This window comes from Pocillopora damicornis, chromosome 2 (genome assembly GCF_964200805.1).
Source record: "Pocillopora damicornis chromosome 2, jaPocDami1.2, whole genome shotgun sequence".
NCBI lineage: Eukaryota > Metazoa > Cnidaria > Anthozoa > Scleractinia > Pocilloporidae > Pocillopora > Pocillopora damicornis.
Window position 1 is genome coordinate 10,076,615 of NC_142671.1, and position 17,961 is coordinate 10,094,575.

The 17,961-nt window shown below is 38.1% G+C and overlaps 3 protein-coding genes across 4 annotated transcripts; 2 read left to right on the forward strand and 1 right to left on the reverse strand.

Moving 5' to 3' along the window:
- Positions 1 to 4,288, forward strand: LOC113670814 (uncharacterized). The gene is made up of 2 exons (XM_089195384.1): positions 1 to 435; positions 3,478 to 4,288. Exons 1-2 carry the CDS (start codon positions 372 to 374, stop codon positions 4,086 to 4,088), a joined length of 675 nt encoding a protein of 224 aa, XP_089051510.1. The 5' UTR covers positions 1 to 371; the 3' UTR covers positions 4,089 to 4,288.
- Positions 4,289 to 5,534: 1,246 nt separating this feature from the next.
- On the reverse strand, positions 5,535 to 12,495 carry LOC113670849 (uncharacterized). Its single transcript, XM_027187038.2, has 7 exons — positions 11,931 to 12,495; positions 10,984 to 11,190; positions 9,983 to 10,331; positions 9,356 to 9,420; positions 8,428 to 8,567; positions 7,860 to 7,947; positions 5,535 to 7,492 (listed from the first exon to the last, which is right to left on the reverse strand). The coding sequence occupies exons 1-7, from the start codon at positions 12,415 to 12,417 to the stop codon at positions 5,913 to 5,915; spliced, it is 2,916 nt and encodes a 971-aa protein (XP_027042839.2). The 5' UTR covers positions 12,418 to 12,495; the 3' UTR covers positions 5,535 to 5,912.
- A 110-nt stretch (positions 12,496 to 12,605) lies between these two features.
- LOC113670854 (riboflavin kinase) lies at positions 12,606 to 17,397 on the forward strand. Of its 2 annotated transcripts, none has more exons than XM_027187042.2 (4): positions 12,606 to 12,818; positions 14,850 to 15,001; positions 15,237 to 15,339; positions 16,375 to 17,397. In XM_027187042.2, exons 1-4 carry the CDS (start codon positions 12,695 to 12,697, stop codon positions 16,491 to 16,493), a joined length of 498 nt encoding a protein of 165 aa, XP_027042843.1. In that variant the 5' UTR covers positions 12,606 to 12,694; the 3' UTR covers positions 16,494 to 17,397. The 2 variants fall into 2 exon arrangements, with proteins under 2 accessions (XP_027042843.1, XP_027042844.1); XM_027187043.2 differs by lacking the exon at positions 12,606 to 12,818 and adding an exon at positions 13,294 to 13,478.
- Positions 17,398 to 17,961: the final 564 nt, after the last annotated feature.

Here is a 17,961-nt window from a genome sequence, read left to right on the forward strand (position 1 = left end):
GAATTGGTCCCTGTAAAGTGATTCTAAAGCTGACGTTTAGAATATTAGCCATTTGTCAGAGCTGAAGTAGGACTACCGCTCGAAATGTCCGAGCCTCAGAATCTCTTTACGGTGGCCATTTCACTTAATCAAGTCAGTTGATGAAACCAATTTGTCTTGAACTACCCCCGAACCAACTTCGTAAACATTACAAAGGCCACAGACTGCCATTTTAGATCGATGTATCGGCACCACATGTCGAATGAATGACGTAAACCCCCCTTCGTCTTCTAAATTACTGGTACGCTGCATGTTTTACTCTTGTTGTATACAACACTCTGCTCATTCAAGTGTCATTCAACTTTTGTTTATGATCCTAACCTCTGGGATCAATGAAGCCCGATTTACAGTCAATAATTTATTTTCTAGTCCTCCTGGCATACGCTCTTCGAGTCGGTAAGTTTACAGTTTTATTTTTAGCGTCTCCATGTGCTCTATTTATTGTTGCCACGCTTCTAATTTTCGAAAGAGATGCTTTACAAGCCAAATACTTCGAGTCATTTTCGACGACCTCTCACCATCAGTTCAATGAAATACAAAATAGAAAAGAAGAATCCATGAAGGAACAGGTATAGATGAAATTGGATTCAAATGCCAAACGTGGAAAATTCAGGTTAACTATTTCTCGACGCAAACGCTTCTTCGTGTTTCAACAAAAAAGATTAAAGCAAATCGACAAATAAGTTTGGAGAAACGGTAATCATAGCGATGATCTATGTCAAGATCTCTTAGTCGCGGAAATTTTCATCATTGTCCTGGTCAGTTGCATGACGATCTAACTCAGTAACTTTAATAAAATTTTGAATTAAAATATCACAAAAGCCAGATGAGCATCTGATTCTGGTTCATTGAGCGAACTATTTTCGGTGGTACAAGGAAAGTCGTCCGGTGTATTTATATTTGTATGTTCCTCCACTCCAGTTTGTTAATATATATGTGCAATAATTAGTATGTAGTAAATAAGTTATCTACCGATGAGTTATCTATATATTTAGAATGGAATGGAAAGACATATCTAATGAGGAAAATAATGTTGTGCCCCTAAAAGATCCTGATGATAGGAAATACTCGCTCAAAGAAATGTAAGAGAGGAGAAAGAGTAATATCGAAATATATAGGGAATAATACATGGGCGCGCGTAGATATGCGCTGCGCTCACTCGTGAGCTATCGAGTTAAACACTCGAAGAGAAATTCCATATCTACAAGCAACCATGTATTATTTTGTTTATCATATAAACACAATAGCCCTTTAATGGGAAGACAAGCCGACTTCATCAATGAATGAAAATAAATGAATCGACAATCCTCGAATAACAATCGTAAAGTGCATTGGCGCTGACTCTTAAGATGGAAAAGGGCGTTGAATACCTATTACAAAAACAACAATGGTCGTAATTTTCAATTTATAAAATTCTCATTTATGGACTTTGTCCTTACCGACAGGAGAAGTCTTTCAGGTAAACGGCCAAATCGGCCAGAGGCAAATCTTCCAGTTGTCGATTTTCATTCTCAGCCGTCAGAAATGCTAACACCAAAGCCACTGAATACGCAAGTTTCGGTTTTCCTTTTACTATATTGATTTTCTACCCTTTCTAGGAAAGTTTGAACATCGTTGCCTGTCAGCGATACGGATTTTTTTAGTGTCTTAGCCGCCATAATTCGAGAAAGCTCCGACAAACAACATGTATTGAGAATCGTGAAGGTTTTGCCGTTCATTCATCAACCTGACCGAGTGGCGCCAAAGGCGAGTGACGTGTAACAACACACGTGAAAAAATTCGATACTTTTTCGCCAGTGTTGTTATGGCTTTTCTCAGGGCTGGAAATCCCTGTATAACACCGCAGTTTATGTGATAAATATATATACATACAGTCAGTGTTGAGCTATAAAAAGTAATTTAAAAGTGCCTTGAGCTTTTTGAACAATTATTTAGTTGATTTTTCTCAAATTGCTTGAGGAATACTTTTCCAAAAGTTTCTACCGGTACTTGATGGACAAAATCTCATGTGATATGACGGTATTGCCAGTTGATTTAAGGATACATTGCAGGTGTTATAATCATGTAGCTCAGATACTAAAGAAATATTTAGGCTGAAAAACTTGTCGTTATTAAGATATTCATAAAACAGCAAGCATGTTTGAAGTTTAACAATATCGGGAAGTTTCACTAAACCTAGAGATGCGCATTTAAAGGCATATCATTAATATACGAACAAATTTGCTCTACAATTTAATAACTCAAGATAGAGGAGCACAATAATTATAAAACCCGTATCATTGTACACAGTACAACCATATTTAAGATCAGGATAGATAAGGGAATAAGAAATACTCGCTGATTCGTAATGCTTCAACTTTGTCAAAAGGTTAAGATTTTTGCTAATTTTGCCACAGAAATAATCAATGTGGTCATGCAAAGTAAGATGATGTGTGTGCTAATGAAAAGATCGCAACTGCTGCCAATTACATGTCACCAAATATTACATGTATGAAAGTTTCGCACTTATATTTTCGGTTTAAATTCGAAAAAAGATTTAATTTGAAACCTTTTATCTCCCTGTTTATCCCCCGACATACAACTGTCTCACAATTGTGATTACCAAAGACTAACAGAAAAGCTAATTGGTAACATTTAGTCTGGTACCCGCCGACCTTCGACGGCCAGGCGGTTGTACATTCAGTCACACGGTAGGATCTGGGCACGGGATTATGGGGCATCTTGATAACGCACTTGAACGTGAGCTTTGATGAACAGCTAGACAATGTCCAAGGACAATAATACGAGTACTTTTCGCGCCAAGTAGAGGCTACTGTTTTTATCATCCCTCAAATATTTCTGTAGAACGCGGGCCAAGTGCTTACGAACAGCTTCCTTTTTATTGTGTTAGGTGTTCACTTAATGAACAAGAAGATAAGTTCCTTCCTCTATAACCGAACAAGAAAAACGCTCTCTCATTTTGAATTAAAACTTAGAAGAGGACTTTCATCTTACTAAGGGTAAATTCTGAAAAATTGGGGGATATCACTAACAGAATGTCACCGCATACTTCGCGGGCTTAGCTTATTCGGTCACGTGATGCATTTATACCAATCGCGCCGGAGCAAAAATATTTGATTGATATAATGCAAATTATTCTCAATCCAGTCTACTACCAGCTGTAAGCAGACCCCAAGAAGTTCCATTTTTGATGCTAGTTATTAGTGAGTTGAAGTAAGTCCCACTTCAGCAGCCAACGACACAAGTTTACAATAAAATAACTATACTCTCCTAAAATTCTAATATCAGCTCCTCAGAAGAAAAGCAGAGTATTTCTTTATCACAATTCACTTTCGTGAACAAACGCCTGAGAGCTGACGATAGAAAGTACAGCCTCTCTCCTTCATGTCTCACAGAGTTGTACAGGAACTGATCTAGGTGGAAATTTTTGTTTTGCAGTTCTTGCTCTTAGATGCTTTAAGTGCGAATCCGACATTTCATGGATGGATTGCGATCTCGATGAGGGCAAATCAATGGAAGAATGCCCAGTGGAGAAAATCCGATGTTCGTCTACGATGGTGAGGCCGAATCCAAGAGACAAATTAAACTATAAGAAAGACTGTGCTGACCGTCTTCACAATCCGTGCCATGAAAAACGCGTTGAGGATTGTAGATCCACCTTATGTGATAGTGACCTGTGTAACTTTGCTCTCTCCCCATCAGCCACCCTCATTGCTTCTGGCTTCCGCTGCTTCCGTTGTAACAGCACGAAATCTTGGAACGACTGCGTTGACAAAGCTGAAGAGATCTTCTGCAACACAGGCTACAGAAAGTGTTTCAAATGGGAGTATAAGCGGGAGGACGGCGTCACTGAATATTTAAAAGGCTGCACTGTCCCCCAAACCAACTTGTCCGTCAGTAACACGCTTGAAACCGATCGTCGTGATATGCACTTGTGTGGTCAACATCTTTGCAACGAAGCGATTATGATGGGCCCTCCGATGGTAACATTTGGTCCTCTTTTCCTTGTCATTGTGGTATTCCTTTTTGATTCCAAAAGTATTTGTTAGAAAATCCAAACCGGTTTTTACCAGGATCTTCTTAAACTCCCAAGTAGGACGAAGACATCTAGATGTTTTATTCTCATTAACTAAGGTGAAAGGGGAGGATCTGAGCCAAGAGTAGAAAGTTCCCTGACAAAAATTAACCTCGCTCACATTCATGGTTATGAGGCGTTGTTAAATGTGTAATAATATACGTTAAAAAATTACGCACGTCTGATTGGCTGAAAACGAGTGCATTTTTCATGTAACACGAGTGCAAAGTTGTAACACGAGTGCAAATTACAATTAGCACGCGCGCTGTCAAAATTTCGTCTGTCTTGACTTTCTATGATGCTTTTTTCATGTAAATTATTAACAAGTAACAACATGATTTCTCGTGCAATTTGGTGCAACTGAGCACTAGTAAATTTTTCAAAGACTAAAAATTGCAATCACCTTACGGGCTTGTGCAAATCTGTTGTCTTTGAAAAATTTATTCGTGCTTATTAATACCCAATTGCACTCGAAAATCATGTGATTACCTATACCAATTTTCAATGTAAATTTTTAAACTAAGCTGCAACCTGTTCTGAGCTGGACAGTAAGGGCAAGTAAAGGCACATTTTTGGAGTCTTTCCGTCACCAACGCGTTCAACAGTGAAGTCAATATTTCATTTGCCCCACAACGCCTAACCCATCTTCTGGTTGTGATATTCTAAATTCAACAAAAAAAATCGGAGACTGTGTCGGCAGGGGAGAGGTCAACTTCGATTTCGAATTTTCCGACATAGAAAGAATGAGCGCACGCCAAACAACGCTAAACTGACGGGAATCACGAAATGACCGTCTGCACGGTTGCGCAACTTCCTCATGAATGTGGCAAGCAAGATACCAAAGCGTGAAGATTTTCGTTGGTGAGAAAATCGGAATTAGCGAGTACTCGCGAGTGATCTAAAGGGAATAGTCACCAGACAGCATACTGGGAAAGGCTGTTCCCTAACTCGAGTTTGTACCCTCCTTCTACAAAATACAAAATGAAAAATGCAAACGGGATGAAAAATATGCAAAGTATCTCGGTTTGACCTCTATTACTTTCTAAAACAGTGAGTGCACAACCTTTGTGGCTCATATTTTTTAAGAATCCGCTTAAAACTTCAATTCAAATATCGCACATGTTATCTTCAACTTGTCTTGTTTACTTTCTACCAACTTATAACCAGTATTTCCAGACAGAAGACCCAACAGTATGTCATGTAGTTTGAAATATCCATAGGTGGATTCCGCGCGTGAAAAGACACGAGGCTTATTCCTAGAGCCTACATGTACCTCTATTGACTTGGAAGTGCGACTTAAGTCTTTTCTTTTAAGTTTAAACTACATCTATATAACAAAGATTAAAAGCCCTGCCATGGACAGCAAAAAGGGAATTTCGAATGAGGTAACCACTGACAAAAAGAGAAGAGTACCTTTCACTTCAAGTATAATACCTCCCGTGCGTTTTATTTCGACGCAAAATTGTACAGCAAAGTCAAACTACAAAACCAAAGGCTGTCTTGAACTTTTACAAATTTGCTATATCATGCCTACGCATAAAATTCGCTTTTGCATTCAATTCCTAACACTATCATAAGAATTAAATACATCAACAATGTTTGACATTTGGTTTGTTCATAACAGTTCAGTAATTGAAGTCAGCTCTTTAAACTCTCTACAGAAAAATCAAAGCAGTAAGACTAACACACCGATCAACACCGTTAGCACAATCACACGGCTGGATACCTTTTCCTTCCATCCCCTTGAGTAGTATTTGGCATAAATAGGAGGAAATCAATGAAGTCAAGCGGCCGTCTTTCAGAGGTCTTCAGCTGACTCCACACCTTCCTCTGTATCACCCCTGTAGCCAAGATCAGCCTCTGAAGTTACACCACTGCCAAGAAATGCCATCTGTTCCTTCAAACCCTTCAGAGTGTTTGACCGACCACGATCTTCTTCCGTGTACGTAGTTGGTTCTGGTGTAGCAAGTCCTCGACCTCCTGACACTTCTTCCTCCACTTCGGTGTCAGAGTTCACCGGAGTGATCGTTTCATCCGCAGCGCTGTCGACAAGAGCATAGTCTGTATCCAGCGACGTAGAGCTACCTCCTGGTACGGCGGTCATGTAAGCTGCAGTATCAGTATCGGAGGTGATGTCCTCCCTTGCACTCATAAAGGACTCTGTATCACTGTCTGGCTCCGGACTGCCGTCTTGGTCTGCTTGTTCATCATACTCGTCTTCTTCATTTATGACGGTGTTTTTGGAGATTTCCATGAGCGAACCCGAAGGAGACATATCACCAGTAACTTTATTAGGCTCATTTTCAGCAGAACTGAATGACTTCTTGATTGAATATTGTTTATTACCAGGCATCCCTTTGAATGATTCAAAATTAATTTCATAGGTTACTTTCGGCTTTGCTTGTGATGATGAAGAATGCGCAGACGACTTCTGTTCAAGGCGCGAGGCGGAAACCTCCATCGCATTTTCGTGTCCGTTACTTTGCGTGACAGTTCGGTGTACCTCGGACGCAACTACGTGGCGAGTCACTGTTGTACTTTCGTTAGAAGCTTTAAACACATGACTTTCCGAGTCGGCTGACGGTGATAGACTTTGAAGTTGCGTGACACTTGGCGTCACGGAGACAATGACGTTATCAGTGTCACGTTCAGGCAGTGTCACGGTACTTACATAGGACTGTTTAGAAGAAATCACCTGTCGGTGAACAGTACTTGTTACGGTCTTCACGGAAGTCTCATTTTTTTCCGACACATGGCGGCTGCCAGTGAAAGTCGCTGCTATTGTCCTTCGCGATGAAGGTGCGATATTCAAACTGCTTCGGTATCCCCCTGCCTTTTCTTGGCTGATGACAGACTCTACGTGACCGGTAGTCTCAGAAATTTCAGGCTGTGACTGCACGCTATCCGTCAAAACAGCTCTGACCTCTTGCTCCTTAACGACACCCAGAGCTGCTTGCCCTTCATTAGGCATACCTGGCGCTGAATAAGCGGGCGGTGGGACGTAATCTTTAGAAATGGTCTTTACTAATGCAGCTTTCACTGGCGAATCCCTTTCAGCAGTCACCGGTCCATGCAGCTCCGCGCCACCGTCAGGAGCATCTACAAGAAGAGCGCCATCCAGCAAGTCGCTTCCAGCAGGTTTAGACTGTAAACCAGTGCTGCTGTGTAATGGTACGGTTTCGATGAGGTCTTGGAGTGCCTCTTCTTTAATATCTCCATTAGTCTTAGCCAATGGAAAACTTTCTTGTAGTTCAGTATTGCTTTGCATAACCTCCTGAGGTGCTCCCTCTCTAAGGACTCCATTATGTGACACTGAAGTGATCTCAACCGGCGTCTCCTGCAATCCACTTTTACCGGTCTTTTCATCTGGTGGAGGTCCTAAAAAATAACGAAGCGAAAATTGTCAGTATCCAACGAAATCGCCATAGAGATAACTCTAGTGTTCGTATTTGTTTTGCCTCACTTCAAGGTCGCCTTTTTATTTGTGGAGAAAATCTGCGTCTCCCTGCAAAACCGATATCTTTTCGCGAATTAGACAGACGTTTTTCCGTGCTTCGTTTGCCTTCGTTTTCAGTTCCAATTGGTTCCCTGTGATACACTCGATTCTATTTGTTCAAAGTAATATCTCTAGATTCCTTAAATTCAAATATCAATCGTGAAGCTCTTCAGAAAAACACCAAGGGAACAGTTAATTATTCAGAATTTTTTTGAATAAATAACGACAGAAAAAGCGTGTGACTTTTACCCGTTTCATGTTCATTGGCAGTTGATGACACCTCAACCTCGCGAACTGCAAACTGCCTCTTAATCATTTCCTCGTTGATGTTCACATCCTGCGGTGGAATATCATGCAAAGATCTTTGAATTTCAGTTGAAAATGGTTAGAGCTAGGATTGTATTTTTTCTTTTTTAATTTCTAGATAATTATGTGAATATTTTTTTTGTCTTTATTTATTATATGTTGTTCGAGCTATTCTTCCACCAGAATGAATCTTGACACCTTCAGTTGTAATTAAGTGCTCTCACTAACTATCTAATATTTGGCAAGCAAGAGCATATTTTCTCGTGATACGTTTGGCTACTAACTGGGATTTTTAAAACAGAGGAATGCTGAGGAGAGAAAAAAATTATACTAAGGGGGGTGAGTGATAGGCAAAAGAGAAGAGGGAGATCTGATGGAATGTCGTTATTCACCCTTTCCTCTCTCTACACGCATAAACCTTACAAATCAGTAAGTGATTGGAAGCCTGTTACCCCAACAGGCTCTCTCTCCCTCCCCATTGCTAGCCAAGATAAACACAATCATTACTTACAGTTGGTCCTGTGGTGTCAATCAACTCAAGGCAAGGTATCTCCCCTCTGTATTTCACCACTCTTGCCATCAGAGAAACCCACTGTGCACAGTGGCTGAGGTGGTCAAAGTCATCAATTGATTCTTGACTCCACTCACCATCTAAACAACATGAAGAGCGATTTTGAGGCAATAAGCATAATATAAATTTTGTACACTTATGACCATAAAATGAGTCCTTTCTTTCTATAAAAGATAAAAATTATATTTATTAAATATTGTAGTGAGTTAATAGTCAGTCAGTTGAGAAAACCAAAAAGAGCACACAAGAGACAAACAACAGTTGCTGTTGTTAAGGAAAACAGTTTCTCATTTTCTTTTTTTTATGCATGATGCCCTCTGTTTTTCACAGCCCTGATTTACTGCTCATTTCTACATACTGAGAGTCTAGCAAAGGCTATAAGAATTATTGTAGGGAACTATGATAGTAATTAGAAGGCAAACCTGTAACCAGACAAGCAAAATATTTATTGTATAATGGTTATACACAAATGCACCTTTGTCAACAATTTTGTGACCCAAAAAAGATTATTCCTCTTTGTTGGGTGAGAACAGAAGGCAACACTTGTTGAAAATTTGCACAAGAAGCATTAGTTTGATAATCTACTACATTAACAGTGAACCTAGTCAAACGTAAAAATCACGATCCTATTACACACACACTTTTCATTCATGAACCAAAATATCTGAAATAAAGTGAAAAAAAGCTCCCAATTTCAGTCTATACAGATAATTTTAATCTCACAATAACTTCTGATACTTCATTTAAACAGTAATTTTAATACTAAGCAAGAATGATAAATATATATCCATGAATTTGACTGCCTTTTTTGGTTTTGTCATTTTTGGTATGTCTAAGCACCTGGAAACCTATGTAGTGTATATTATACCTTTAGGTGTTACACCTGCCAGCCAACATTCAATAGCTTGGAACGGTAGCCGCTTGTGTTCTGGTCTATAAAAGGAAAGAAAACCTTACTAAGTAAAGTCAGTGATACTGAGGGATAGCAACACTGGGTTCATGCTACAGCATACAAAACAGTATTAAAATGAATTGACCGAAAATCATTAATTTACAGCTCAATTCAATCAGATACAATGTTGCTGTGAATCAAGACAAGTTATTGGACTATAATTAAATGATGATACTTGATAACTCTCCAGAATTTCAACTGCTTAACTGTTCCATTATTTCAGAGTCTCACATAGATGTAAAGCTCTTGTTGGTATTTCAACAATGAGATCATTACCAACTAATTGTCTTTAAGCATCAAAAAGAAATATAGAATTGAACTGGTTTTGTTTTCTAATACCCTAAGAGACAAATTCCTGTCACCTTTTGGACCATTCATGCACAAAACTACAACAAACACGAACTGTTAACATTTAACATTTATACTTAACGTACTCACTCACATCTTGGAGTGGACATTGTTTAGATAATTCATTACTGTTATGTTAATTTGGTTTTACAGCACTTGCTGAACAGTGCATTACATACTCAAGACTTCACTTACTGTAGTTCCCTTAATTTGTCTTTGGCAACCCTTCCTGAGTCTCCATAATCCACATAATACAAATCCACTGCACCTTCTTTGTTGATTTCTGTAATACGGGCCCTGTACCAAGAGGAATCATACTCAAAGGGTGCACAGCAAATGTCTCCAACCTTAAAGGAATTTAGAACGGCTTGTGATTCAGAGGAGGCGTATAATAGTGTCAAGTTTTTTGTGAGCTGATCCAGATGAGGTGAGTCCTTAGTGAGTAGCTGTACCCAAAAATGTCCTGGATTTTCAAAAGCTGATACAAATACTTCAAAGAAGTTGTCTTTTGCAGGAAACTGTACAACCCCTGTTGTTGGTGAAGCTAAAAGACAAAAGACATTTCAAATTTCAATAGTAAGTGATGTTTCAGCACCCCTGATTTAAACTACAGTGACTTAAGTAAGGAGCCACATACCATTTAATAAATTTCCTTAATTGTGGTTTGAGCTAATACTAATATGTAGCATCACTATTTTAGAAACTCATAATCATTTACTGAAAGCTTTCTATGATGTCTCTCATAATTGTTATAACTTCCTTGGAAAGTTGAAGAATGCACAACTCAGTTACCAATAATTAGTATTTCCAACTAATGTATATACAATTTTCTAAAAGGGAAACATGGCAAGGAAAGTTCTCTACTTTCAAATTAATAGCTCAAGTGTAAACAGGCTGTCCACAAGAGTAAATGGAAAGGAGGTAAATGAATGAAGTAGATAAATGGAAGAGAAAGGGTTTGATCTAGTAATTCAATTAATACAAGGAAGAAAACCAGGTAAGTGATCAAGAAACAGAGGAACACAATGTTGCAGTTTTCTCAGCAAAGGCTAAGCACAAGCTCAGACAGATGAAAATTACAGTAGCATACAATTTACATGTAGAATATTAATCAATATTAGAATATATTCAAAAAGTCTTCTATTCATTCACCTAGACCAAAAAAAAAAGAAACAATAAATATATAAGTGATATACCAACTGCACTTTCAAGTTTCCTTGGTGGACGTCTATTTCTCGGCACTCCAGCATCTCCCCTGCGAGCACGAATTTCATTATCTTCAGCCAACTTCTCATTTAGTAGTCCCTTAGCAATAGCTATTTGATCAGAAGTCCCAATGACTGTGCATTTCCGTATAGGGCTGGAAATGTCATCACCATTATGATCAATCCTTATTTTAGCACCTACCAAGTGATTAAAAACAAAAATTAATGACAGAAGATAGCATTGTACAAAAAACACCAACTTAAAGTAAAATAAGCCATCACAAATATTCGCTTTTAACCCTTTAACTCCCAGGATCTGATTCTTAATTCTCTTCTCTGGCTGCTACACAATTCCCTCTGGGATAGTTACAAGAATTTGGTGTTTGATCAAGTTAAAAACTTCTACTTGATAAGCTGGAGTATTCTCATTAGCTGTTTGCTAGATAATGCATGGATATTATAGGAAGAAGTTACATGTTAATCACTTTGAGGAGTTAAAGGGTTAAAAATGTTCAGTTTCTCTTAAAATGATGAATATTAAGAAACTTTAGAAATGACAAAATTATGATAGATCACAAATGTTGAGTGGAACATTAGTATTCACAATATCTGGGGTTAAAGTTCGTTTCACTTTCTCCAAATGAATATAAAACTTACCCAATAAAATTTTTGAGTTTTTTTTCAAAAAGTAGTGTTGTCCCACAAGGGTTATGAAATCCAGAAACTTAAATTTCAGAGTAAATTATAGCTATTTTTCTGGAAAACTACAGTCGAATTATCGTTGCTTTTCATTTGATCTTCTTTCCTTGCAAATCACGTTGGGTTCCCTTGTTGAATATTGATGTTTGCTTACTGTAAGATTTAGCTTCAACTCTTAAGGAAGTTTATTTTGCTCTAGAGTGAGTACATTTACCGAAAACAAACAAATGTAACTTTACCTGAAACAGATGACATATGACGTATTGTCTGCCCTCCTTTACCAATAATTCTTCCGCAAGCATGCTGGGGCACGAAAACTTCTTCCGATCTTATCACTGGTTGCTCTGCAATAACTTTCTTTACGACAATTTCTGCCCTTTTGGCCTTTTCACGTTCTCCTTGAATAAGCAATGTTCTATCCTTACCTTGGCCTTCTTCATCTTCATCTATCAAATTCATACGAACTCCAGTGTCTTTTTCTATCTTTTTAATATTAGCTCCAGATTTTCCTATTATAACACCGACCACGGCTCGAGGGATTTTGACCTCGACAGTTCTTTGGTTAGCGGATGCCACAACATCGCTTTCTTCAACGTGGCTAAAATCCTCATCTTCCTCTCCAAATTGGGAATTCTGCCGTCTCCTGTACCACAGATACAGTAATAATGCCACTAAAGGAACCCCAATTGCAATAGCCGCTCTCTGTTCGACGGAAATGGTAGGCATTTTTAATAGCTTCGCGAAAAATATTGCAAACTGAAAGTAATTGCAGCTGTGGCACCTGGCAGGTAAATGGACCCAAGTTGTCTGGAAACTAGTAAGTCCCTAAGGATCATGGTACATAAAGTCCTCCTGAGACCCCACATTTTAGGTCCCCTATGAAAGGGACTTAAAGAGTGATCCCAAATGATTACTGTTCGGAAAATGGTCCTCTCGACGGGGATACGTGACTGAAGTACAATACGTGAGCAAAAACAACAATTTACGCCTGATCGTGACTGAAATGGTCCTCACACGGCAAGGAAGACAAGTCAGTAATTCGGCTTTGCCATTTCTGCCTTTGTTTCTTCGGGCTGCAGTCGTAAAAGGAATGAGGAGGGGTGGAAAAGAGTTGGGTATTCCTACAGGTATGACATAACATAACTGGTTTTCTATACTATTCTTATGTTTACTGATTCCGTGCGGAGCCGACTTTACAAATACGATCGATCATGTAAGTGTACATGTAAGCTTGTGAAGACGCGAGCCATCTTTAATGTCTGAGGCTAGAAAATAAACAGAAAATAACCAGAGGTGGTTTCGTGAAATGATTACTTTTTTGCAACTTGATCGCAGCTCAGAGAATACTTAGATAGCCTTAGTGGTATTGTCAGACACCGGTTGTCTCGAGACAACCCGAAACAAAGATAGATAAATATTCAGCTTGCCTTAGATTTATAAAATTGGATACTCGAACGTGTTAATTTAACAAAAAAGGTCTAAAGATCACGTAGTATAGCCCAGTCACAATTTGAGAGGTATTTTAGCAATGCTGTTAGGGTTTCTCAAGTCTGGCTCTCTTCCGTGGTACCTAAGTTTGGCTACTGCGCAATCTTTTATGGTCTGCGGTTTCAAACACGTGAAGAGCGACATCCAATCTGAAAAATCCTGTTGCTGAGAGTCACCCCTACTTCTTACGGTGGCTAAAATGCCTTCAGATATCATTACGAACTTTTGGCCGTACTTTTGTCGAGGAGAAGTTGTTAAAGGTTTCGGCAGAGGAAGCAAAGAATTAGGAATTCCGACCGGTGAGTGTCGTGCGAAGAAATTGGAGTCAAGCGGATCCAAGTGTTCGTTTTTCACGTAGTGTGAAAATAATATTACATCTACGTATTCGGTTCGGATTTACTTGTTGCCAATTTTGTTCTGAGAAATCGTATTTGACATTGACCGAAAGTGGATTAAGCTAGCGCTAAAAGTCGTGTTCATTGAAGTTCGTCGCGATGCTGTATCGGCCGTTGATTAAATTTCTGTGTGGTCATCATGCTGTGCTATTTGAAGCGAAACTTTGCGCGACTCGCGCAAATTTTGCTGTGTCATGTATTTATTTGCATTTTATTTTCATTTATTTCTTCTGACCGATAACCTGGACTTAGATACTCGAGTGACATAGCACTGACAGAGTCCACTGAAAAATGTAATTCGCATTTAGTGTTCGATTACGTAGGCGTTTCTCTCTCTTTCTTTATTTTTCTTCTGTTTAGTCAAGGTGACCTACGATCGAGCTAATAATATAATTCCCATTTTTCTTAAAAGAATAGGATGTCAAAATGATTTTGTGGTTTTTTTTCTGCAAAACAGGACACATGTGAGCCATGTGTTATAAAAATCTTTCAGCTGTAGTGATATCAGTTATATATGAGAACAGTAGACTATCACAGAGTATTCAGTAAAGTGGGTAACATACGCTAGAAAGGAGAGAGTATTCATTAGAATTTGTTTTTAAAAGGATTCAAGTGTGCCATTTATTTGGACACTGGGTTTAAATTGAACCAGCTTCTGATTATTAATGCAGAGTTGAAATTTCTTATATATCAAGACAACTTGCTTTTGGATCTATGCTGTCAAGTGTACATTGCTTAAAAATAAAACCAAACTAACTTTAAGTTCCCTTTGAGGAAACTGGTTAATGGCACTTGCTAGTCAAATGTGTAATCCCTTATCCAGAAGAATCTGATGCTTCTTCTTTTAACCCTTTAGCTCCCAAGATCTCATTAGTAATTCTCCTGACTGTCTGCCATATAGTTCTTGCGATGTTAGTTTGAGGAATCTGGTATTGAATCGACTAATAATCCCCTCATTAAGATTTTTCTTTATTCTCATCACTTGTCTGCTCAATATTGTATTGATATTGTAAGGCGAAATTCTGTCTTGGTCACTCATGGGAGTTAAAGGGTTTATGTCTCTGATGATTTGCTGATATTCAAGCTCATCCAGGAATGTCAAAAGTTCTATTAATGTACTATCATCCTTTCTTCTCTGGATTAGCTCAAAGGCTGACCTGCCATTTTTAGTACTAATAGAGCTTCAGAGAGTTATAATAGACTGTTGGCCCCAAGATACCCTAGCATACATGCAGTAACCCACAGGTAAATAACCCTTCTTTTCTTTATTTGCAGCAAACTTCCCTACAAGTGTGGTGGATAATTTACCAGAGACAATAAGTACTGGAATATACTATGGTTGGGCAAGTGTTGATAGAGGACCTGTGTATAAGATGGTGATGAGTATAGGCTGGAATCCATTTTACAACAACACCAAAAAATCAATGGTGAGAGAAAGAAAAGGATACCTTGGATTCAGATTATTGATAGCAGCTCAAAGGAGTTTGAAACATCCCTCCGTAAAATATATTTTGCCATTTCTATTGAAGAGTCCTATCTGGCAAATATCCTCCCTGTATGCTTAACTGTTTTAAAAAATAATTTGTGAAAATCATATTTGGGCATTTTTTTTATTTCTAGTGTATGATCAGAGGTAAACTTTGTTAATTTATTGGGTTTCAGGAGACTCATATAATTCATACTTTTGAAAGTGATTTCTATGGATCAGAGCTTAGTGTGGTTATCCTTGGATTTATTCGACCAGAAAGAAATTATCCTTCATTAGGTTGGTATTAGTCACATTTCTCAGTTCTTATGCTATATGCTTATGAATAGAAAAGGAAAGGGCACAACACTTTCCTCACTCTTTTTTATCCCTCTATCATTTCCTTTGCTGCCTTTTACATTTCAGTGTTGTTTCTCTATTTCTGTTTACTTGTCTGTTGATGTCATTTTTTATCATATTTAAAGTAAAAAAAATAAGGCCCACACCTGTGTTGATGTTCACAGCACCTTGTTCACTGGGCTGTTTTATTTCTCACCCACATATCAAATTCTAGAAATTGTTTACCAACTGCATAAAAACATTTTAAAATGTTATTGTAGGTGTGATCCCCCAAGTGATAGGTGCAACTGTGCCATTATTACACCAGGCACTCAATTTCCTTTTTCAGGATCTATATTGAACTTGTAACATGTGTTTTGATTCAACTGGGGTTTTCCAGCATACTAGGGCATGACTTTTACTGTTTCACTGGGGCTTAAATAGTTTCCTAAACATTTATTTCACTTATTTTTAATAATTAATTTTCTCTGTCTCAAGAAGGCTGTTGAAGTTGACCAGATTTGCTTCTTTTATAAGTGCAGTATTCAAATTTGTTGTTCTTTGTGGCAGGAAAATAATATACAGTTTATACAGTTGCATATTTTTCATTTGAGTCTGGTTTAAATTTTAAAGTAAATATTGAAGTATAATGGAGCAAATAGTGCTTGATTTTGAAAAGAAGCCCATGACAATCAAATACATGTACTTGGTGTCAGAGTAGAGGAATATGTGGTAGATCTTGAGATAATATATAGATTAAGCCAAGCCTAAAAGCAGAGCACACATTTTTTTTCTCATGCATCTCAAGGGCACAATGCCTTGCCCCAGCCAGGACTAGAACTTAGGTTGTCAGAGAGGAGGAATACATGGTAGATCCATGAGATATGAGTCAGAAATTACAGAACAAGTTTTGCCTAGATTCCTGCATTCTGTGACCAGAGTTAACCACACTCAGCTTCTGTGATAAAAGAACTAATGGCTGTACTTCTGTTTCAGAATCTCTCATAGAAGCCATTCATTCAGATATAAAGGAGGCTGAACAAGCTCTTGAAAAGACTGAAAACAAAGAGTATGCATCACATAGCTTTTTCAACAAAACAGATGATTGTACATAGCTCATAAACTTCATTTACCGAGAGTAGTTTTAGGCCATATGACCAAGTGGTGTAGCTAGGAAGCATGGCCGCTGTACAAAGGGGAAGGAAGGGATAGTGTACATAAGGGTTAAATGCAATTGCAGTTGCTAATTGTCTTATGATTCTTCCCCCTCCCCCTCCCCCTCCCCTCCCCTCCTCCCCCCCCAACACACATTGGCTTCTATCCCCTATGAAATATATCGGCCATGTAGCTTAGTTTTGAACATATATGCAAACGTTTTTAATTTATGCTTGAACAATAACACTAAAATATTATACATAAACCTGAGAATGTTTTGGGTTGCACTGATGAGAAAAGAATGGAAACTTATCATGCACAAGTACGCTGTACACTTGATAGGGTTCACCCAATGATTGAGGGTCGAGGAAAAAAGATATCGATAAATTGAATTCTTATACTGTTGTTTAAAACTGTAGCCATCTACAAAATAGAACTGAGCTCAAAAAATGTTGTATTATAATCTTGAGATGTGCCAAGAAGTAGTTACCATTATTATTTTGGTGCACAATATGTATTAGGAAAAAATATTATGTGTTTAACTATGTGATCAGTTCAGCCCATTTAAAACGGGAATAATTAACGATGGACTTTCTTCATCTTGACAGTTTGTTCAGGGCCTGTCTGTCTGCCTGTTTGGCTAAAACAGAGTGTTTAAGTTATCATAACAAAGAATTAAGCGAAACCTTTTATTAGTTAAATTAATTAAATTATCTCATCAATCAAGGATATATTTATAGTTCAACTTCAATCAATTGGAAGTTTCAAACCTTATCCTAGTGGTTTTTGTTCTCAAGGAAATAAAGAATTGGGCTGTTTCTATTTGTGAAATGAATATATAAATAAAAAAACCTGATTTGATTATGCAGTGTTTGCTTGTGGATGAAGTCCACTTTTTCAATAGATATCGAGCAGTCTTATCAGAACAGGACGTTTGCACTCACCTTTGTGATAATTGCATGTTATCATCAGAATTATTATCTTTTACCATAAGAGGTTCCACCGTCGTTCTAAGGTTCCTGCACTTTCGTGGTTTGTTCCTTTTGAAGAATTAAGCCTACATTTTAAGAACGTTGTTTGCAATCCGTGTAAGCCATTTTTACATCCTAAACACGAACGAAGAGTTCTCAGAGTTCTTGTCGTAATGTAACGTGAAATTCTCTATGCTGAAACACAATGAAGTGTAGAGTAGCTGGAAAGAAAAAATCTTCAGTCAAATCTTGAGGAGTAAGAGGTCAAAGAGTTGTAGACAGAGTGAATACGTGCGAACGTTTTTTGTTATAAAAATATCACTTCCGCTTCCTCAAACTTGAAATCTTATCTTTACGGAAACGGTTCTTTTTGGCCTAAGCACTGGTGAACAGGAATGAATTGAAAAATTAAACAGCAGAAAAAATTGACAGAAGATTCGAATTTGACGATCTCTGC

Excerpts from the sequence above, each read along its gene's own strand:
- LOC113670814 (XM_089195384.1), top strand. The coding sequence starts at position 372 with ATGAAGCCCGATTTACAGTCAATAATTTATTTTCTAGTCCTCCTGGCA. Across the intron at positions 436-3,477 it reads GGCATACGCTCTTCGAGTCG|TTCTTGCTCTTAGATGCTTT; the intron begins GTAAGTTTACAG and ends TTTGTTTTGCAG.
- LOC113670849 (XM_027187038.2), bottom strand. The coding sequence starts at position 12,417 with ATGCCTACCATTTCCGTCGAACAGAGAGCGGCTATTGCAATTGGGGTT. Across the intron at positions 10,332-10,983 it reads GAAACTTGAAAGTGCAGTTG|CTTCACCAACAACAGGGGTT; the intron begins GTATATCACTTA and ends TTTGTCTTTTAG. Across the intron at positions 7,493-7,859 it reads TGCCAATGAACATGAAACGG|GACCTCCACCAGATGAAAAG; the intron begins GTAAAAGTCACA and ends GTTATTTTTTAG.
- LOC113670854 (XM_027187042.2), top strand. The coding sequence starts at position 12,695 with ATGGTCCTCACACGGCAAGGAAGACAAGTCAGTAATTCGGCTTTGCCA. Across the intron at positions 12,819-14,849 it reads AGAGTTGGGTATTCCTACAG|CAAACTTCCCTACAAGTGTG; the intron begins GTATGACATAAC and ends CTTTATTTGCAG. Across the intron at positions 15,340-16,374 it reads AAGAAATTATCCTTCATTAG|AATCTCTCATAGAAGCCATT; the intron begins GTTGGTATTAGT and ends CTTCTGTTTCAG.